Below are 22,301 nucleotides of genomic sequence, written 5' to 3' on the forward strand. Positions count from 1 at the left end.
TTTGGCCAGTACGACCCTTGCTGTCTAGGTTCCTGTAGCTTTATAGTGAGTGTTAATGTTGAGTAGAGTGACTGCTCTTACTTTATTCTTCTTTTTCAAGATTGGTTAAGCTATCCCAAGGCTTGTGACTTTCCATATAAATTTTAGAATAAACTTGTTTATGTCTACAACAACTTAGCTGGGATTTTGATAGGGATTGCATTAAACCCATAGATCAGTTTGAGGGGAGAATCTTTTTCTATTTTGAGTATTAAAATATATGAACACAGTATATTTATTCATTTTAGTTTTTTATTTCTTTCATCAGTATTATGATTTTCAGCATACTGGTTGAGAATATGTTTTGATAAGTTTAGACCTAAGTATTTCATTTTGATTGATTTTCATTTGTTTATCTTTTATCCTGCTAAACTCACTTATTAGTTGTAGAAGGATTTTGTTTTGTTTTGTCTTTGTAGATTGCCTGGTATTGTCTACACAGACAGTTGTGTAGAAAACATAGAGACAGTGTTATTTCTTTCTTTTCAACCTGTATGGCTTTATGGCTTTTCCTTCTTTTTTTTTTTTTAATTAAATTTTTTGGGGGTAGTGATGGGGTCTCACTATGTTGCTCAGACTGCTCTCAAACTCCTGAACTCCAGTGGTCTGCCTGCCTCAACCTCCCAGAGTGCTGGGATTATAGGCGTGAGCGACCACACCCAGCCTTCTTTCTGTTTTAAATTTTTCTGCCTTAATTCAGCGACTGGACTTTTAGTACAATGTGGAGTAAGAGTGCTGGGAGTGGACTTCCTATGTTGTTCCCAGTCTTTTCACTGTTATTTATTTATTGTCATGATTGGATGTTGAATTTTGTCTAATGCCTTTTGGTGTCAGTTGATATGATCATCTGGATATGAGTTTCATTCTTTACTCTTTTGATATAGATTACACTGATCTTTTTATTTTTTGAGACACAGTCTTCCTCTGTCACCCAGGCTGCAGTACAGTGGTGCGATCATGGCTCACTGCAGCCTTGACCTCCTGTGCTCCAGTGATCCTCCTTCCTCCACCACCCAAGTAGCTGGGACTACACTTGTGTGCTATCATGCCTGGCTAATTTTTTTTTTTTTTTGTAGAGCCAGGTCTTACCGTGTTGCCTAGGTTGGTCTTGGCTTCAAGGGAACTCTTGGCTTCAAGGGATCCTGCCACTTCAGCCTCCCAAGCATTAGGTTTACAGGCAGGAGCCACCGCATCTGGCCTGATTAATTTTTTGAATGTCAAAGCAGTCTTGTATTCCTGGAATAACTCTCACTTGATCATGAATGAAAATGAAGATACAACATATGGAAATATGTGTGTTCTTTGTTTTTTCTTTTCATGTCAGATGGTTAATGTGCTAATGTTGTAACAAGGGTCAAGGGTGGCATATCCCACATATATGCGTGAATACCCAGTCGTCACACTTACGAACTATGAAAAGATCGCCATGTGAAAATTTTTAAACAAATCTTTTTATGTGTTGTTGGATTCCATTTGGTAGTATTTTGTTGAGGACTTTTTCATTCATGAGAGATATTGGTCTGTGGGTTTTTTGTTTTGTTTTGTTTTTTCTTTTTGTGGGGGTACTGTCTTCATCTGATTTTGGCATTGGGATAATACTAGCCTCATAAAAAGAGTTGCAAAGTGTTCCCTATTCTGTTTTCTGGAAGAGTTTGCATAGAATTGGGATGAATTCTTTAAATATTTGGTGTAATTCTGCAGTGAAACCATCTGTGCCTGGAGATTTCTTGTTCCAGAAGCTCTTAATTACAAATTTTATGTCTTTAATGGTTATAAGACGATTCAGATTATCTATTTCATCTTGCCTGAATTTTGGTAGTTTATGATTTTCAAGGTATTTCAAGTCCTGTTAGGGAAGTGGAAGTTGCACTGAGTGCCTTGAAGAGACCAGCTTGAGTAGTCTGAGGGTGATGTTTCGAGTATTTGCTTAACACTCTTTAACGGCTGCGGGAGCCTTTTTGATAACCCCTGTTTTATTCGTGATGTTGTTGGTTTGTGTCTTCTCTGTTTTTATCTTTGTCGTAAAATTTATTAGTTTTGTTGATTCTATTCAAATAACCAGCTTTTTGTTTCATTGATTTTCTCTGTTTTTCTGTTTTCAATTTTATTGATTTCTGCCCTTTATTTTTTATTTATTTAGTTAGTTTTTTTTTTTTTTTTTGAGACTGAGTTTCACTCTTGTTGCCCAGGCTGGAGTGCAATGGCACGATCTTGGCTCCCTGCAACCTCCGCCTCTGGGTTCAAGTGATACTCCTGCCTCAGCTTCCCGAGTAGCTGGGATTACAAACATGCACCACCACCCACAGCTAATTTTTTGTTATTTTTTGTAGAGACGGGTTTCTCCATGTTGGTCAGGCTGGTCTCAAACTCCCTACCTCAGGTGATCCACCCGCCTTGGCCTCCCAAAGTGCTGGGATTACAGGCATGAGCCACCACGCCCGGCCAATTTCTGCCCTTATTATTTCTATTCTTCTGTTTGGGGTTTGTTAATCTTGAAGTTTCTTAGGTTATTGGTTTATCTTTTCTCATTTCTAATGTGAGCATTTAGTGCTTAAGTTTCCTTCTCTGTACTGCTGTGCTGTACCCCACAAATGTTCATGTGTTGTATTTTCATTCATATTTCCTTTGGGACTTCTTTTTGGCCCATGCATTATTTATATATATGTTGTTTTAATTATCAAGTATTTAGAGAGTTTCCTGTCTTTCTGTTATAGATTTCTAGCTTGATTACATTATGTTCTGAGAACATATTCTTATGATTTGAATTCTTTTAGATTTGCTGTGTTTTCTTTTATTGCCCCAAATGTATTTCATCTTGGTAGATTTCTGTTGGCTTTAAAAATGTGTGTATTTTGCTGTTGGGGAGTGGGATGTTGTACAGATGTCAGATTTTGCTGGTTGACTATTCAGATCTTTTGTAAATCCTTGCTCCTTTGCTGCCTAGTTTCACTCTGTCACTTATGCTAGAGTGCAGTGGCACGAACATGACTCACTGCAGCCTTGACCTCCTAGGCTCAAGCAGTTCCCCTGGCTTAACCTCCTGAGTAGCTGGTACTATAGGTGTGTGCCGCCATACCTGCCTAATTTTAAAATTTTTTGGAGAGACGGGGCCTTGCTATGTTTCCCACGCTCAAACTCCTGCCACAAGCAATCCTTTGTCTTGGCCTCCCAGAGTGCTGGGATTACAGGCATGAGCCACTGCGCCCAACCTCTGCCTAGTTTTAACAGTTGCTGAGAGGAGGATGTTGAAGTAGATGTCTTCTTGGTGGGTTAATCCTTTTGTCATTAAGCAATTGTTATGGTCACTTCCTTTTCACGCCATTGGTGAAGGAGGGGTCCCTGCCCTAAAGTGTAGGAGATGGCTGAACACAACACCTGGTGTGGATGGATGAGATTGACAGCAGTGTTTTAGTCACATATACCCACAGCTCAGAGGAGGACACTGAATGCCACACAGGGTCAGATGGGCACCGTACTCTGTAGCGGAGTGAGGGCTGGGGTCTGAGGAGGCAGGCAGGCTTGGTAGTAACAACAGCGCACAATGACTAATGGTTCCTGAGGGGGAATGCAATTGGCTTGTTTGAATACATTCATGGCCTGGCAGACAGGTGAAGTGAAACTTCTTAGGCTGAGGTGCAGCTGCTCTGGCTGATAAAAGAACTAGCCAGGTGGGGAGCCTTTCCTGCTGGGTGGCAGGGTAGGAGCTGTCTGTCAGAAACAGGAAAACCCATGGCTAGGCCTTTGGGGCCCTGTAAGGCTCAAAGATGTCAAGGCAGCATAGGAAATTTTATATCTTAAAATTCAGCGAAGACCCTCTCTCCAGCTCTGGTAAATTATTTTGCTTGAAGTCTACTTCATGAGATATTAATATATTCATTCCTGCTTCCTTAAAAAATTAATGATTATATAAGATATCTTTCTCCACTCTTTTACCTTCAGCCTACTTAGGTCTTTAAGTGAGTTTGAAGTTTCTTACGAACAGTATCTAGTTGGGCCATGTGTTTATTATAGGCTCTCCATCAATCTGTCTTTTGGTTTATTTAGACCATTTACATTTAAGGTGCTTATTATTACATAATTGCTTATATCTGATGTTTTTATTATTTGCTTTTTTGTTTCCTTTTTCTTTAGCTCCATCTTGATCTATTTCTGTATAATGTTGTTGCGTGTACCTCTTTGTATAGTCTTAAAGTGTTTGCTCTGGATGTTACAATATGCGTTGTAATATAGTAGTCCACTGGTACCAGTATTTACTACTTCAAAGTGTGGAAACCTGCCTTGCATTTATGTCTCTTTACCTTTTCCACTTTTATAAATCACTGGCTTGAGTATTAGGTGGTGGTATAGTTTTTGTTTGAGTCGTCAAATGTGATTTTAAGAACTATGGATTGTCTAGTGTGTGGTTTCCACATTTCTGGTCTTTCCTTTGTCCCTCCTCCCATAGTCCCATATTCATCCCTTCTGCATAAGAACTTTCTGTAGTCATTTTTTTTATTTTGATTTTTTTGTTTTAATTTTTTGTGTAGTGGAAATGACAGAATATATTTCTGTAGCCACTTTTTAGCATTTCTAAATTTACCAGTGACAAATTCCTATATTCTCTTCCTCTGAGAATGTCTTTATTTCTCTCTTCATTTCTGAAGGGTAGTTTCATGGGATATAGAATTTGTAGCCAACATGTTTTTTTGTTTGTTTTTTTGTTTTTAAGCACTTGAAAATGTTGTGCCACTTCCTTCTGGCCTCCATGATTTTAGAGGAGAAATACACTGGCATTTGAGTTGGCGTGTCCCTGCTGGCATTCTGCCTTTTTTGATCTTTGTTTTTAGTTTTGAAAGTTTAATCAGTGTTGCTTTCTTTTGGTATACTTCCAGGTTTGCTCAGCTTCTTGAATCTGTAAGTTTATATCTTTCACCAAATGTGGGAAGCATCAGGAATTAGTTATTTGCATGCTTTCGCAGCTCTGGTCTCCTATGGGACTCAGATAACATAAATGCGGGGTCTTTTGTTATTGTCCCACAGGTCCATGCAGCTCTGTTCATTTGTTTTCAGGTTATTTTCTCTCTATTTTTCAGACTGGGTGAATTCTGTTGATCAGGTTTCAGCTTCTCTGATTCTGTCCTCTGTCACCTCCACTTTTACTCAATAGAACCCATCCAGATAGATTTTTTTTTAAATTCTGTTACTGTATTTTATATTTCTGTAATTTCCATTTGATTCTTCTTCAGTTTCTTTGCTGACATTTTCAGTTCTTTGTTTGTTGCCATAGGATTTGTAGTTGCTTGTTGAAGCATTTTTATACTGACCGCTATAAGCGATGATGGTTCCAACATCTGCCTATGTAATTTTTTTATTTTTGCAGGCAGTCTTGTTTCGGTTTAGTCTATAGGTCCTGGTCTACTTTGTGGGCTGTAATTCCATTGACAATTTAATTTCAGAGCCTTCATGGTGTTATTTTGGTCTGTTTGGCGTATCTGGTATCACTGGGGTTCTCCCACCAGTCCCTGCTGATGCCCACCTGAGGGAACAGGGGAGCTGCCCCAGGCTGGGCCACCTGCTGCAGCTAGGTGGGTGGGGAATGGTGGTTGTCTTGGTGTGTGGAGCTGGTTTTCTTGTTGTGGGGAAGATCTCCTTTGATCTGGGAGGACTGAGTCTGCCTGGGTTGCCTTCTATTGCTACCTTGGAGTTGGGAGACTCTGGGCCTGGGTCACCTTCCTATTGGATGAGGTCCAAGGAGACACCTGGCCACTATACATTCCCTAGTCCTAGAGTGTGTCAGCAGCCTTTTTCTTTCCACCTTTCAGAATTCTCCATTGATCATCTCCTGTCTATTATTTCTAGAGTTTAAGTTACACTTTTTAGGAGGGAATAATGTGTTATCTTCTCTAGATCAGAAATCCTTAGTGGTGGTTTTGGGTTGTAACTGTGCTAAAAGGAGAATTGGCGTATTTGTGAAGTCGAGTCTTTCTTTTGAAATGAGAACATATCATTATTCCGTAGATAATATTTACAACACCTACTTCCTTGGGTTGAAGAATGTGGTTAAGCATAGGAAAGTACTTAATGCAGTGCCTGGTGTGCAGAGCACATACGAGTGTTGGTGGTGATGCTATTCCTTTCATCCTTTGGTAGCATATTAAAGCTTTTCTTCTTTTTTTTTTTTTAAATAAAGTTCTGGTGCATTTCTTGTTAGGTTTATTCCTATTTTATCCTTTTTTGCTTTTATTACAAATAGGCGCTTCCTATCTATTATAACTTCTACCTGGTTCTTTGGCCCTTAAGTGAAAATGTTTTAATAGCCTTCTAAACATTGCTCTCCCAAATGAGTTTTAACTTGCCTGTTTCTTTTGTTTTCCTTTTTTTGAGACAGGGTCTCACTCTGTCACCCAGGCTAGAGTTCAGTGATGCAATTATGGCTCACTGCAACCTCTGCCTCCCAGGCCCCCAAACTGCTGGGTTTACAGTCATGAGCCACTGCACGCAGCCTTACTTGTCTACTTCTTTTAAGAGTGGGAACTGTAATTGAGCCCAGAGCTCCAAAAACAAATGAAGGAATGAATGAGTGAATAAGCTCTTCCCATGGGTTTGGTGTGGTTTGGGGCTCTACTCTTTTTTTTTTTTTTTTTTTTTGGGTAGGCAGGGATTCTTTTTTTTTTTTTTTTTTCTTTTCTTTTATTTTATTTTTATTATACTTTAAGTTCTAGGGTACATGTGGATAATGTGCAGGTTTGTTACATATGTATACTTGTGCCATGTTGGCGTGCTGCACCCATCAACTTGTCAGCACCCATCAACTCGTCATTTACATCAGGTATAACTCCCAGTGCAATCCCTCCCCCCTTCCCCCTCCCCAGGATAGGCCCCGGTGTGTGATGTTCCCCTTCCCGAGTCCAAGTGATCTCATTGTTCAATTCCCACCTATGAGTGAGAACATGCGGTGTTTGGTTTTCTGTTCTTGTGATAGTTTGCTGAGAATGATGGTTTCCAGCTGCATCCATGTCCCTACAAAGGACACAAACTCATCCTTTTTTATGGCTGCATAGTATTCCATGGTGTATATGTGCCACATTTTCTTAATCCAGTCTGTCACTGATGGACATTTGGGTTGATTCCAAGTCTTTGCTATTGTGAATAGTGCCGCAATAAACATACGTGTGCATGTGTCTTTATAGCAGCCTGATTTATAATCCTTTGGGTATATACCCAGTAATGAGATGGCTGGGTCATATGGTACTTCTAGTTCTAGATCCTTGAGGAATCGCCATACTGTTTTCCATAATGGTTGAACTAGTTTACAATCCCAGCAACAGTGTAAAAGTGTTCCTATTTCTCCACATCCTCTCCAGCACCTGTTGTTTCCTGACTTTTGAATGATTGCCATTCTAACTGGTGTGAGATGGTATCTCATTGTGGTTTTGATTTGCATTTCTCTGATGGCCAGTGATGATGAGCATTTTTTCATGTGTCTGTTGGCTGTATGAATGTCTTCTTTTGAGAACTGTCTGTTCATATCCTTTGCCCACTTTTCGATGGGGTTGTTTTTTTCTTGTAAATTTGTTTGAGTTATTTGTAGGTTCTGGATATTAGCCCTTTGTCAGATGAGTAGGTTGCAAAAAGTTTCTCCCATTCTGTAGGTTGCCTGTTCACTCTGATGGTAGTTTCTTTTGCTGTGCAGAAGCTCTTTAGTTTAATTAGATCCCATTTGTCAATTTTGGCTTTTGTTGCTGTTGCTTTTGGTGTTTTAGACATGAATTCCTTGCCCATGCCTATGTCCTGAATGGTATTACCTAGGTTTTCTTCTAGGGTTTTTATGGTATTAGGTCTAACATTTAAGTCTCTAATCCATCTTGAATTAATTTTCGTATAAGGAGTAAGGAAAGGATCCAGTTTCAGCTTTCTACTTATGGCTAGCCAATTTTCCCAGCACCATTTATTAAATAGGGAATCCTTTCCCCATTTCTTGTTTTTCTGAGGTTTGGCAAAGATCAGATGGCTGTAGATGTGTGGTATTATTTCTGAGGACTCTGTTCTGTTCCATTGGTCTATATCTCTGTTTTGGTACCAGTACCATGCTGTTTTGGTTACTGTAGCCTTGTAGTAGAGTTTGAAGTCAGGTAGCATGATGCCTCCAGCTTTGTTCTTTTGACTTAGGATTGTCTTGGCAATGCGGGGTCTTTTTTGGTTCCATATGAACTTTAAAGCAGTTTTTTCCAATTCTGTGAAGAAACTCATTGGTAGCTTGATGGGGATGGCATTGAATCTATAAATTACCTTGGGCAGTATGGCCATTTTCATGATATTGATTCTTCCTATCCATGAGCATGGTATGTTCTTCCATTTGTTTGTGTCCTCTTTTATTTCACTGAGCAGTGGCTTGTAGTTCTCCTTGAAGAGGTCCTTTACGTCCCTAGTAAGTTGGATTCCTAGGTATTTCATTCTCTTTGAAGCAGTTGTGAATGGAAGTTCATTCATGATTTGGCTCTCTGTTTGTCTGTTACTGGTGTATAAGAATGCTTGTGATTTTTGCACATTAATTTTGTATCCTGAGACTGCTGAAGTTGCTTATCAGCTTAAGGAGATTTTGGGCTGAGACAATGGGGTTTTCTAAATAGACAATTATGTCATCTGCGAACAGGGACAATTTGACTTCTTTTCCTAACTGAATACCCTTGATTTCTTTCTCTTGCCTGATTGCCCTAGCCAGAACTTCCAACACTATGTTGAATAGGAGTGGTGAGAGAGGGCATCCCTGTCTTGTGCCAGTTTTCAAAGGGAATTTTTCCAGTTTTTGCCTATTCAGTATGATATTGGCTGTGGGTTTGTCATAAATAGCTCTTATGATTTTGAGATACGTTCCATCAATACCGAATTTATTGAGAGTTTTTAGCATGAAGGGCTGTTGAATTTTGTCAAAGGCCTTTTCTGCATCTATTGAGATAATCATGTGGTTTTTGTCTTTGGTTCTGTTTATATGCTGGATTACGTTTATTGACTTGCGTATGTTGAACCAGCCTTGCATCCCAGGGATGAAGCCCACTTGATCATGGTGGATAAGCTTTTTGATGTGCTGCTGGATCCGGTTTGCCAGTATTTTATTGAGGATTTTTGCATCGATGTTCATCAGGGATATTGGTCTAAAATTCTCTTTTTTTGTTGTGTCTCTGCCAGGCTTTGGTATCAGGATGATGTTGGCCTCATAAAATGAGTTAGGGAGGATTCCCTCTTTTTCTATTGATTGGAATAGTTTCAGAAGGAATGGTACCAGCTCCTCCTTGTACCTCTGGTAGAATTCAGCTGTGAATCCATCTGGTCCTGGACTTTTTTTCATTGGTAGGCTTTTAATTATTGCCTCAATTTCAGAGCCTGCTATTGGTCTATTCAGGAATTCAGCTTCTTCCTGGTTTAGTCTTGGGAGAGTGTAAGTGTCCAGGAAATTATCCATTTCTTCTAGATTTTCTAGTTTATTTGCATAGAGGTGTTTATAATATTCTCTGATGGTAGTTTGTATTTCTGTGGGGTCGGTGGTGATAACCCCTTTATCATTTTTAATTGCATCGATTTGATTCTTCTCTCTTTTCTTCTTTATTAGTCTTGCTAGCGGTCTATCAATTTTGTTGATCTTTTCCAAAAACCAACTTCTGGATTCATTGATTTTTTGGAGGGTTTTTTGTGTCTCTATCTCCTTCAGTTTTGCTCTGATCTTAGTTATTTCTTGCCTTCTGCTAGCTTTTGAATGTGTTTGCTCTTGCTTCTCTAGTTCTTTTAATTGTGATGTTAGAGTGTCAATTTTAGATCTTTCCAGCTTTCTCTTATGTGCATTTAGTGCTATAAATTTCCCTCTACACACTGCTTTAAATGTGTCCCAGAGATTCTGGTATGTTGTATCTTTGTTCTCATTGGTTTCAAAGAACATCTTTATTTCTGCCTTCATTTCGTTATGTACCCAGTAGTCATTCAGGAGCAGGTTATTCAGTTTCCATGTAGTTGAGCGGTTTTGATTGAGTTTCTTAGTCCTGAGTTCTAGTTTGATTGCACTGTGGTCTGAGAGACAGTTTGTTATAATTTCTGTTCTTGTACATTTGCTGAGGAGTGCTTTACTTCCAATTATGTGGTCAATTTTGGAATAAGTGTGATATGGTGCTGAGTAGAATGTATATTCTGTTGATTTGGAGTGGAGAGTTCTGTAGATGTCTATTAGGTCTGCTTGCTGCAGAGATGAGTTCAATTCCTGGATATCCTTGTTAACTTTCTGTTTCGTTGACCTGTCTAATGTTGACAGTGGGGTGTTGAAGTCTCCCATTATTATTGTATGGGAGTCTAAGTCTCTTTGTAAGTCTTTAAGGACTTGCTTTATGAATCTGGGTGCTCCTGTATTGGGTGCATATATATTTAGGATAGTTAGCTCTTCCTGTTGAATTGATCCCTTTACCATTATGTAATGGCCTTCTTTGTCTCTTTTGATCTTTGATGGTTTAAAGTCTGTTTTATCAGAGACTAGTATTGCAACCCCTGCTTTTTTTTGTTCTCCATTTGCTTAGTAGACCTTCCTCCATCCCTTTATTTTGAGTCTATGTATGTCTCTGCATGTGAGATGGGTCTCCTGAATACAGCAAACTGATGGGTCTTGACTCTTTATCCAGTTTGCCAGTCTGTGTCTTTTAATTGGAGCATTTAGTCCATTTACATTTAAGGTTAATATTGTTATGTGTGAACTTGATCCTGCCATTATGATATTAACTGGTTATTTTGCTCGTTAGTTCATGCAGTTTCTTCCTAGCCTCGATGGTCTTTACATTTTGGCATGTTTTTGCAATGGCTGGTACCGGTTGTTCCTTTCCATGTTTAGTGCTTCCTTCAGTGTCTCTTGTAAGGCAGGCCTAGTGGTGACAAAATCTCTAAGCATTTGCTTATCTGTAAAGGATTTTATTTCTCCTTCACTTATGAAACTTAGTTTGGCTGGATATGCAATTCTGGGTTTAAAATTCTTTTCTTTAAGAATGTTGAATATTGGCCCCCACTCTCTTCTGGCTTGTAGAGTTTCTGCCATGAGATCTGCTGTTAGTCTGATGGGCTTCCCTTTGTGGGTAACCCGACCTTTCTCTCTGGCTGCCCTTAAGATTTTTTCCTTCATTTCAACTTTGGTGAATCTGGCAATTATGTGTCTTGGAGTTGCTCTTCTCGAGGAGTATCTTTGTGGCGTTCTCTGTATTTCCTGAATTTGAATGTTGGCCTCCCCTAGTAGGTTGGGGAAGTTCTCCTGGATGATATCCTGAAGAGTGTTTTCCAACTTGGTTCCATTTTCCCCCTCACTTTCAGGCACCCCAGTCCGACATAGATTTGGTCTTTTTACATAATCCCATACTTCTTGCAGGCTTTGTTCATTTCTTTTTCTTCTTTTTTCTTTAGGTTTCTCTTCTCGCTTCATTTCATTCATTTGATCCTCAATCGCTGATACTCTTTCTTCCAGTTGATCGAGTCGGTTACTAAAGCTTGTGCATTTGTCACGTATTTCTTGTGTCATGGTTTTCATCTCTGTCCATTCGTTTATGGCGTTCTCTGCATTAATTATTCTAGTTATCAATTCTTCCACTTTTTTTTCAAGATTTTTAGTTTCTTTGCGCTGGGTACGTAATTCCTCCTTTAGCTCTGAGAAGTTTGATGGACTGGAGCCTTCTTCTCTCATCTCGTCAAAGTCATTCTCCGTCCAGCTTTGATCCATTGCTGGCGATGAGCTGTGTTCCTTTGCAGGGGGCGATGCGCTCTTATTTTTTGAATTTCCAGCTTTTCTGCCCTGCTTTTTCCCCATCTTTGTGGTTTTACCTGCCTCTGGTCTTTGATGATGGTGACGTACTGATGGGGTTTTGGTGTGGGTGTCCTTCCTGTTTGATAGTTTCCTTCTAACAGTCAGGACCCTCAGCTGTAGGTCTGTTGGAGATTGCTTGAGGTCCACTCCAGACCCTGTTTGCCTGGTTATCAGCAGCAGAGGCTGCAGAAGATAGAATATTTCTGAACAGCGAGTGTACCTGTCTGATTCTTGCTATGGAAGCTTCCTCTCATGGGTGTACTCCACCGTGTGAGGTGTGGGGTGTTGGTCTGCCCCTAGTGGGGGATGTCTCCCAGTTAGGCTACTCAGGGGTCAGGGACCCACTTGAGCAGGTAGTCTGTCCCTTCTCAGATCTCAACCTCCGTGTTGGGAGATCCACTGCTCACTTCAAAGCTGTCAGACAGAGTCGTTTGTGTCTGCAGAGGTTTCAGCTGCTTTTTGTTGTTGTTGTTGTTGTTTAGCTGTGCCCTGTCCCCAGAGGTGGAGTCTACAGAGACAGGCAGGACTCCTTCAGCTGCTGTGAGCTCCACCCAGTTGGAGCTTCCCAGCCACTTTGTTTATCTACTTAAGCCTCAGCAATGGCGGGTGCCCCTCCCCCAGCCTCGCTGCTGCCTTGCGGGGGGACTGCTGTGCTAGCAATGAGGGAGGCTCCGTGGGCGTGGAACCCTCCCGGCCAGGTGTGGGATATAGTCTCCTGGTGTGCCCGTTTGCTAAGATCCTTGGTAGAGCGCAGTATTGGGGTGGGAGTTACCCGATTTTCCAGGTGTTGTGTGTCTCAGTTCCCCTGGCTAGGAAAAGGGATCTGGGGCTCTACTCTTAATCTAAATGCTATGTTTTATATAATCTAAGATTTCCCCTAGGTGTGTTACACGATTGTGTTGTGTTGAACTTCCATTGAGACTCCTTTTCACATGTGCTGGTATCAGCGTGGGGCTTTTCTATTCACTCTTTGTACTATTCGTTTGGGGGACACGGATAGACCTCTGTGTCTTTTGAGTGTCCATTGGTTGGGTGCAGTGGCTCATGCCTGTAATCCCAGCACTTTGGAAGGCTGAGGAGGGCAGATCATGAGGTCAGGAGTTTGAGACCAGCCTGGCCAATATGGTGAAATCCTATCTCTACTAAAAATACAAAAATTAGCCAGGCCTGGTGGCGGGTGCCTATAATCCCAGCTACTAGGGAGACTGAGGCAGTAGAATTGCTTGAACCCGGGAGGCGGAGGTTAAAGTGAGCCAAGATCATGTCACTACACTCCAGCTTGGGTGACAGAGCGAGACTCCATCTCCAGGAAAAAAAAAAACAAAACAGTATCCATTATCTATACTGGAAAAATTGAAATTGGGATTTTGACTAAGTGTGGAAATGTGGATTGGGTCCATTTAGTTTACCTAAACAGATGATGAAATACTAATTGTTTTACGAAACATTCCCTAGTGCAGTTTTGCCTGTGTGTGTAGTGACGGGAAGTGAGAATGAGGCTTGGAGCGTGGAGTGTGCTGTGGGCCTGTGGTGGGTGGGGCCAGCAGCACCTGCATGCCTGGCTCACGGAGTAGCCTTTGGGTGTTCTTTTCCCAGAGGAGCTCTACGGTGACTTTGAAGACTTGGAAACAGGGGATGTGCACAAGGGAAAATCAGATTCCGATACTCAGGTATGACTTTGCTGTGGCTGGCTGTTCTTAGAGGTCATTGTGTTCTGAGAGAGGCCCACATTGAGAAATGCAGATCTTACTTGTGATGTGTGAAGATTGCAGACTGGATGGATAGATTCCTTCCTAAAGGGTGGGGATGTGGGGACCAAAGAGAAATTTTCTTGTTTACTTGTTAAGTTTTGGATAATAATTACTACCGCTTCTTGCCACAGTCATTTGCCAAGTCCACTGTGATTTTTCACTCACAGTAGTCTTAGTTTCTTGGACTGACATTCGACCATTGCCATCATTCTCCTCTTCTTAAATTTAAGTGTCATTTAAAAGAACAAAGTCCCTGTTCTCCCTAATATTTCTTTGGAACAGGGTCTGGGAGCATCTCCCTGAGGGACACATCTGTTATTTTTATTCTAGTTTGTGTTCCCAGCCAGCTTAAGGAATGGCAGCTAATTGTAATGCAGATGTAACCATTTCCTGTAGCAGTACCATGTTATTCAGAGACAAAGGTTGTGTTGTGTTTTGTTTTGTTTTATTGATAGTGATAAGAGATTTTGCTAAGATTTTTGTTTAAATCGAACTTTAAAAAATCTAATGTTTAAAGAAAAGACCTTCGTAAACATACACAAAATTTTTTCTTCTGGAAATTTAAGAATGAAGAGGTAGAGAAAGAAGTTAAGGAAGAAATTGACCCCAACGAAGAAGAAAGTGCCAAGAAAAAGCATTTGGATAAGAAGAGAAAATTGAAGGAGATGTTTGATGCAGAATATGATGAAGGAGAAAGCACATATTTTGATGATCTTAAAGGAGAAATGCAGAAACAAGCACAGGTGAGAAGCCTCAGTTCCTCTCAGCCCCTTGTCAAGACTATCATAGCACAGGAATCCCTGATTTTATTTGGGTCCCTGCTCCCTATCCTGCTTCTGTGCCTTTCATTTGGACTCCTGCGTAGAGATGCATATGAGTGTGTTTATTCATGCAGTGAGCTCATTGTGTCTGCAGTCAGAAGGTCACCAGAAAAAGATCCATACCTATTTTGTAACAAGAATTAGGAAACAGAAATGACTGACACATGGTCTCTACTTTTGAGACTTTTACAATGTAGTGATCTGAGACAGTGTATTCATTTCAGTGCAAGCATTGGCTGCCTATTCTGATTGCTGCTTCCTGATTTGAATGGCAGGTGATCAGTGGCCCATGTGGCTTATGGACACACCAGAGCTCATAGGAGGAGTGCTCTGAAAACTCATCCTGGTCAGAGTTCAGAAGGACATGTGGAATGTAAGGTCTGATGCAGAGATAAAGGGATATGGTGTGGCCCTCCTGCCTGGGGGTGCTGAGCAGGTTGCTGGAGGCGGTGATCTCACTCTGAAGGAGACAGACACAGAAACATGTGTACAGTTGATGGTGAGCATCTGAGTTGCGCCTTGTTAGTGAGGCCAGGAGTGCCTGTGTAAGCTGGGACAGATCTAGGTCTTCATTTAGTCAAAGAACTATCTCCTGATTAGGCATTAGCTTCGTGGTTGCAAGTCTGTGTTGACCTTTGATTGGCATGACTAGGCTAACTCTGAAGTTTTTGCTTCACACCATTTACAATTTAAAATTACCTAGAGCCTTGTGGGCCATTGGAAAAGACTGAATGTTTCACTCTGAAATGGGAGTCCTTGGAGGGTTTTGAGCAGAGGAGAGACATTAAGGTAATCGGATCACTCTGCCAAAAGATCAGGCAGGTGGCACAAACCAGAGAGCTGGCAGTGGAAATGAGACAAAGAGTCAAACCCGGATAGACTTTATTTAGAAGCTGGGTCAGTAGGATTTCCTGGTGGACTGAATGTGGGGTGTGTAAGAGGAAATGAGGATGGTGACTGGAAGTTCCTGGAAGGATGGGTTGTTGTAAGTTAGACAGGAAACCCTCTGCAGATGCAGCTTTGGGAAGATGATGTTTGTTTCGGTTGGGTGTCATGCAGACAAGTGGAGTGTCAGGTCTGGAGAGAGGTCTGGCCAGGGACTTAGATGTACAGCCCTCAGCATGTAGATGCCACTTAACGTTGTCAGGTGGCCAGGGAGTGAGTGCAGAGTGAGTGGGAGGAGCAAGACTGGCATGGGCGAGATGGGGCGACTGTGGCCGTGAGGCCTGAGCAGTGCCCAGGCAGGAGAAGCAGTGTGAGCATGCAGGCACACGGGAAGCCAGTTGTACACGGAGGCGAAGCGTTGTTCAGACCCTGCTGTCATGTTAACTATGGTGAAGGCAGAGTTGACCACTGGAAGAGTCCTTCAGTGTGGGGGCCTTCATCAGTCTTGGCAAGCACCAATTTTCATGGATGTAGGAGAATGGGAGCAGAGGAACTGGAAGCTGTGACTGCAGAAAACTTTTGTGGGGTTTTGCTGCAGAGAGAAGCAGAGAAATGGAGCAGTTGTTGGTGGAAAAAGTGGAATCAAAAGGTTTTGAGATAAGAGAGGGAACAGAGGGAACAGCTGTTGGGGTAAAGTCCAGGAAGAGTGGATGATGTCTAGTGAGCAAGTGATGTGTGGCCCTGAGTAGAAGCCTGGACAAATCATCTGTTCCTGAGCTGCCCGTAGAACTTTCTGTGATCATGGAGATGCACGTCTTTGCTTCCCAGTATTGTAACCCTGGCCGCAGGTTGATATGGACCACTTCCAGTGTGGCTAGTATGATTGAGGAACTGCATTTTAAATATTACCTAATTGTAATTAATTTTAATTTAAATAGCCACACATAGCTGCCCTATGGGCCAGGTCAGAACTCTGATAAGGCTGGATATGGGAGGAAACCCTGGTAGAGGGTTGACCAGGGAGGTTCTTTTGGTTTTGGAGTGAATCAGGAAACAGCCATCAGCTGAGTGGAGGTGAGGGTGGTGTTGGGTGTTTGAAGACGGGAAAAGTGTGAAAGAATTGTTTGGAGAGGAAGGAAAGAAGGTGTGGACTGGAGACATTTCCAGTGCTCAGGCACGCAGGGCTCCACAGAGTTATCTACATTTGCTGTCCCTTGGAGCAGCAGAGAAGAAAACGGTTGGGACATATTCTGAGCAGACTGTAGAGGTAAAATGTGTAGGTTTTTTTTGTTTGTTTGTTTCTTGCTTTTTGCGTTTTGAGACGGAATCTCGCTCTATTGCCCAGGCTGGAGTGCAGTGGCACGATCGCAACTCACTGCAACTTCCGTCTCCCGGGTTCAAGCAGTTCTCTCACCTCTGCCTCCTGAGTAGCTGGGACTACAGGCACACACCACCACACCCAGCTTAATTGTGGTATTTTTAGTAGAGACGGGGTTTCACCATGTTGAAGACTGGTTTCAAACTCCTGATCTCATGTGATCCACCTGCCTCGGCCTCCCAAAGTGCTGGGACTACAGGCATGAGCCTCTGTGCCTGGCCAAATGTGTAGTATTTTTAATAGGATAAAGCCTACATAATTCTGTCCATAGTTCCTTTATTTAGAAATTGCGCCTTTGTTCATGTTAATCTTATGTTTATTACAGATAACGGCATATGGGTTTGTTTTTTTTTTTTCCTGTCATGTGTAGCTGAATCGCGCAGAATTTGAAGATCAAGATGATGAAGCCAGAGTTCAGTATGAGGGTTTTCGACCTGGGATGTACGTCCGCGTTGAGATTGAAAATGTTCCCTGTGAATTTGTGCAGAACTTTGACCCCCATTACCCCATTATCCTGGGTGGCTTGGGCAACAGTGAGGGAAATGTTGGATACGTGCAGGTGGGTCCCTTTGCTGCATATTTGGTGCCTGAGGCTCTGTGGATTTCCCCTCCATCAATCATCTTACCCTCTCATCCCCTCAGATGCGTCTGAAGAAACATCGCTGGTATAAGAAAATCCTCAAGTCCCGAGATCCAATCATATTTTCTGTAGGGTGGAGGAGGTTTCAGACCATCCCACTCTATTATATCGAAGACCACAATGGAAGACAAAGGCTTCTAAAGTATACCCCACAGCACATGCATTGCGGAGCAGCCTTTTGGGGTAAAATATGATTACAATAACTTGCCTATTGCAGAGATTAAACCTTACAGGCTGCATTATTATAGCTTTTTGCTTTTCCTTTCATAAAATTTCACTCCTAAGATTTTTCTCTTTTCTGGGAGCGGGGAGTTGGTTTGGAGTATATATGTAAATCTATATCCAAAGCCAAATGTCCATATCCAGTATGTTAAACTAGAATCTAAAATTTGTGGTTTGCTATATTTCTTTTTTTGCTTTTCCTTTAAGGCCCTATCACTCCACAGGGAACTGGTTTCTTGGCAATACAGTCTGTCAGTGGCATAATGGTAACTATCTTGGATGATTTCTTTTACAGATTGGTTTGAGAAATATATCCTGAATGTGGGTTATATACATGAGACTTTTAAGTTGAAAATTACTCATTTTTATTAATATAAAGTAAATTTCCCTTTGCTTTTACTCTTCCTACATCCTTTTCAGTAGGGTGTGGGATTAAAGGAGGGGAGGTGGAAGAATTATAATGGTACATTTCCTATTTTTGTGCATCTTTTGGATTTATTTATCTAAGCAAGTACTTAAGAAGTGCTCACCATGTGCCAAGCACTATATGAGGTTGTGAGGAGCCATCAGAGACCAGCCAGACACGAGACTCCCTGCAGCCGTGCTGGGGTAGCAGTCTGTTCACACCATTTTCATTTGACCAGTCAGGCAGGGCGGGGTTTATCGGTCCCATTTAACAGAAAAGAAAGAATAATGAGCAGATGGAATCTGCCCTGGAGGTCCAAATTTTAACTTCCTAAACATTGCAACTGTATTTTCTTTTCCATTTCATTCCAAATAAATCATTATAGTGAAATAACATTCCTCTGAAATCACTCTCAGGAAAGTACTCAAGTAGCCCTTGTTTTTTGTTTGTTTGTTTTGTTTTGTTTTGTTTTTTGAGACAGAGTCTCAGTCTGTCATCCAGACTGGAGTGCAGTGGCACGATCTTTGCTCACTGCAACCTCTGCCTCCTGGGTTTAAGCGGTTCTCCTGCCTCTGCCTCCCAAGTAGCTGGGATTACAAGTGTGCATGGTGGCATGCCGAGCTAATTTTTGTGTTTTTAGTAGAGACGGGATTTTACCATGTTGGCCAGACTGGTCTTGAACTTCTGACCTCAGGTGATCTGCCCACCTCAGCATCCCAAAGTGCTGGGATTACAGGTATGAGCCACGGTGCCAGCCTCATGTCACCCTTGTTATTTTGGCTTACCAACTTTAGTTTTGGATTGCTTTTGTCAGACCACTGGGTTGCAAGTTCAGATGGTCTCTCTTGTTTTTCTTAGCTAATTGTAAGTAAAATTCACTTTGGTAATGTATTGTGTCACATAGAATTGAAGTTTTTCTCTTGCTGATATTATTCCTATTTTCAAATTTTGGGGTTCCTGTTAGCCTGATTTTCGGATAGCTGCCACAGGAGTTGTCCTTGATCTGGATAAATCCATAAAAATTGTGAAGAAATTAAAGCTAACTGGTTTTCCATATAAAATTTTCAAGAATACTTCATTTATTAAGGTCTGTATATCTATATATTCTCATATTTATAAATGTCCATATTGTTTGAGAAAAGGAATGAAATACCTCTAAAATATGGGCCTCATGTTTTTAGAAAAGTATTTGAAATCTTTTATAGACTTCATATTTTGTTTGCTCCTTTATATTCTGTTACTTAACTATGCCGAAGAAAGCAGTAGTAAAACAGCTATTTTTGAGGCTGTTACTCATGACTTCCATGTGAGACTGCCACAGAAGTCATATTGAAAATATGTCATTTTATCCACTGGGTTTTGTTTCCTACTTTTTAAATTTGTGTTAACAAAGGAAAAAAAAATCACAAGTTGTCTAACCATTCAGCAGAAAAATCGACAAAGCATTTGCAGACAACTTGGCAAGGGTACAGAGAAACAGATGTACTGTTTTTCAGTATTTGGGGAGGGTGGTTTGAGCAGCATTTATTGACAGTTTCATTTGTGTGGATGTTTCTATTGAAAACACAGTTAGGAAGATCATAAAATGTTCTTGCAATATAAGGTAATAATACCACCGGCGTTTATCTTACTGTTTTCATGTTCTAAGTGTATGCACCTGAGTAAAAGGTTCTGAGCTGTAGTCCAGTCTGAGAGACGCCAGCAAAGGCAGCCTAGGCCAGTTCAGTCCTGTTAATCCCTCTTCGATCTTCTCTTCCACACAGACAGTGGTGATGAGCATGCCCATGAACCCACATGATTATTTTGGGGGAAACGAAAGGGTTGTATTTTTGAGGTAGTAATTCCACTTTCAGGGGCAAATACATTTTGATTATTGTATCACCCTTCAGTGAGTTGTTTTTGTCCTTTAACCAAGTATGTATCTTTGAAGTAAGAAGTAAAGCATAAAGTATATGATTTTGTGTGTGTGTGTTTTTATCTTACTATACCTATAGGGAATGTTTAATTCTGCCTTGGAAGTGGCCAAATTTGAAGGTGCTGTGATTCGAACTGTCAGTGGGATAAGGGGGCAGATCAAGAAAGCGCTCCGAGCTCCAGAAGGCGCTTTCCGGGCCAGCTTTGAGGATAAACTGCTGATGAGTGGTGAGTGTCTTGAGTAGTGTTCAGGGCAGGGTGTTACCATTCATGCTTGACCTCTAACTAGTGTGATGAGAGGCTGGAGTCAGGTCTCTAGAGGCTGGAGTCAGGTCTCTAGAGGCTGGAGTCAGGTCTCTAGAGAGTTGAGCGGCTCCAGCCTTAGATCTTCTAGTGTTACGTGATGTGCCCATTCACCTTGTGTCTGCAGTCCCCTGGCCACACCCAGTAACAGTTCTGTGATCTATGAGAATAGTTTCCTTAGCGAGCTTTCCCTTCAAATACTTTGCAGCCAGGCAGAGAAGTTTGGAGTGAAGGTTTTTTTCTTTGTTTCTTCGCAATATGGCTATGAATCTTCTTTTGAAAATGTTAAAATAAATTACCTCTCTTTTCAGATATTGTCTTCATGCGAACTTGGTATCCTGTTTCCATCCCAGCCTTCTATAACCCAGTAACATCTTTGTTGAAAGCAGTGGGTGAGAAAGACACCTGGTCAGGAATGCGGACCACAGGCCAACTCAGGCTCGCCCATGGCGTCAGACTAAAGGCAAACAAGGACTCTCTGTATAAGGTACTGGTTGCGTGTGTGTTAGTGGAGATGAAGCCTATGCTGTCCAGACAGGGAGTAACACAGATACTTTTCTATAATTTCTTACGTGCTTTGAATGTTCAAGTGTAAAGTCTAACGTTAAATTTGATTGAACAACTGTATATTCATGGAATATTTTGGAATGGAACACCAAAAAATGGTAATAGTGGTTCTTTCTGGATTGAAGACAAACTTATCTTTTTTAAAATAAATTTTATTTTATTTTATATATTTGAGGTTGAACACATGATCTTAGAGGACACATATAGATATTAAACTGGTTACTGTAGTGAAGCAAATTAATGTATCTACCATCTCACATAGTTTTTTTGTGTGTGACAAGAGCAGCTAAAATCTACTGATTTAACAAAAATCCCAAAGACAATACATTTTTATTAACTATAGCCCTCATGATGTACACTAGATCTCTAACTTGTTCATCCTACATGTCTACTACTTTGTATTATTTTAATGTACGTCTCCCCATTTCCTATTGGTCATTTCCTATTTGGCCCATTTTTCAACTGGGTTGTTTTTCTGCTATTATAAGAGTTCTTTACTGATTTTTGGATATTAACACTTTATCAGATATGCGGTTTGCAGATATTTCTTCCAGTCTGTAGGTTCCCTTTTCATTTCGTTGGTTGTTTCCTTTGCTGTGCAGAAGCTTTTTAGTTTCATGCAGTCCTCCTTGTTTATGTTTACATTTGTAGCCTGGCTTGTGGTGCGATATACAAAAATTATTGCTAAGGCCAATGTCAAGAGGCTTTTCCCCTGTGTTTTCTTCTAGGAGTTTTATGGTTTCAGGTCTTATTTGGGTCTTAGGTTTCATATCTGTTTTGAGTTGATTTTTGTATATAGTGTATGATCAGGGTCCAATTTTATTCTTTTGCAAGTGGAAATCCAGATTTCTCAGCACTATTATTGAAGAGACTATCTTTTTTTCCATCATGTTGTCTTGTTTCCCCTTGTCAAAAATTAGTTGACAGTATATGTTTGGATTTATTTCAAAGGTCTCTGTTCTGTTCCATTGGTCTAATTTTTTTGTTTTTATGCCAGCACCATACTGTTTTGATTACTATAGCTTTCTAATACAATTTTAAATCAAGAGGTGTGATGCCTCCAACTTCTTCTTTCACAGTAATCTGTTGGCCATTTGGGGTTTTTTGTGGCTCCATATGAGTTTCAGGATTGTTTTTTCTTTTCTTTCTTTTTTTTTTTGAGACAGAGTTTCACTCTGTCACCCAAGCTGGAGTGCAGTGGCATAATCTTGGCTCACTGCAACCTCTGCCTCCTGGATTCAAGCAATTCTCCCACCTCAGTCTCCCAAGTAGCAGGGACTACAGACACGTGCCACTATGCCTGACCAGTTTTTGTAGTTTTAGTAGAGATAGAGTTTCACTATGTTGGCCAGACTGGTCTCCAACTCCTGACCTTGTGATCAGCCTGCTGCGGTCTCCCAAAGTGCTAGGATTATAGGCGTGAGTCACTGCGCCTGGATTGTTTTTTTCTGTTCTGTAAAGAATGCCATCAGAACTTTGATGAGGAGTGTGTTAAATCTGTATATTTGCTTTGGGTAGTGTGAACATTTTAACAATATTAATTCTTCTGATCCATAAACATCAGAACTTTGATGA

At 41.0% G+C, this 22,301-nt stretch overlaps 1 protein-coding gene and 1 non-coding gene across 4 annotated transcripts in view; one reads left to right on the forward strand and one right to left on the reverse strand.

The window, feature by feature from the left end:
• LOC106995551 (ribosome biogenesis protein BMS1 homolog) overlaps nt 1-22,301 on the forward strand; it is a 53,883-nt gene that overhangs the window by 25,571 nt on the left and 6,011 nt on the right. For all 3 annotated transcript variants that reach the window (XM_077946305.1, XM_077946304.1, XM_077946303.1), the window contains exons 14-21: nt 13,436-13,509; nt 14,157-14,333; nt 17,045-17,233; nt 17,317-17,497; nt 17,744-17,802; nt 18,907-19,029; nt 19,937-20,084; nt 20,471-20,646. In XM_077946305.1, coding sequence (XP_077802431.1) covers nt 13,436-13,509; nt 14,157-14,333; nt 17,045-17,233; nt 17,317-17,497; nt 17,744-17,802; nt 18,907-19,029; nt 19,937-20,084; nt 20,471-20,646 — 1,127 coding nt within the window. The remainder of the gene's footprint in view (nt 1-13,435; nt 13,510-14,156; nt 14,334-17,044; nt 17,234-17,316; nt 17,498-17,743; nt 17,803-18,906; nt 19,030-19,936; nt 20,085-20,470; nt 20,647-22,301) is intronic.
• Nucleotides 1,358-1,461, reverse strand: LOC144331460 (small nucleolar RNA U13). Its single transcript, XR_013398523.1, has one exon. It is a non-coding gene; the product is annotated as a small nucleolar RNA U13 (small nucleolar RNA).

The sequence above is a fragment of the Macaca mulatta genome, chromosome 9, assembly GCF_049350105.2.
Source record: "Macaca mulatta isolate MMU2019108-1 chromosome 9, T2T-MMU8v2.0, whole genome shotgun sequence".
In the NCBI taxonomy this organism is placed as follows: Eukaryota; Metazoa; Chordata; class Mammalia; order Primates; family Cercopithecidae; genus Macaca; species Macaca mulatta.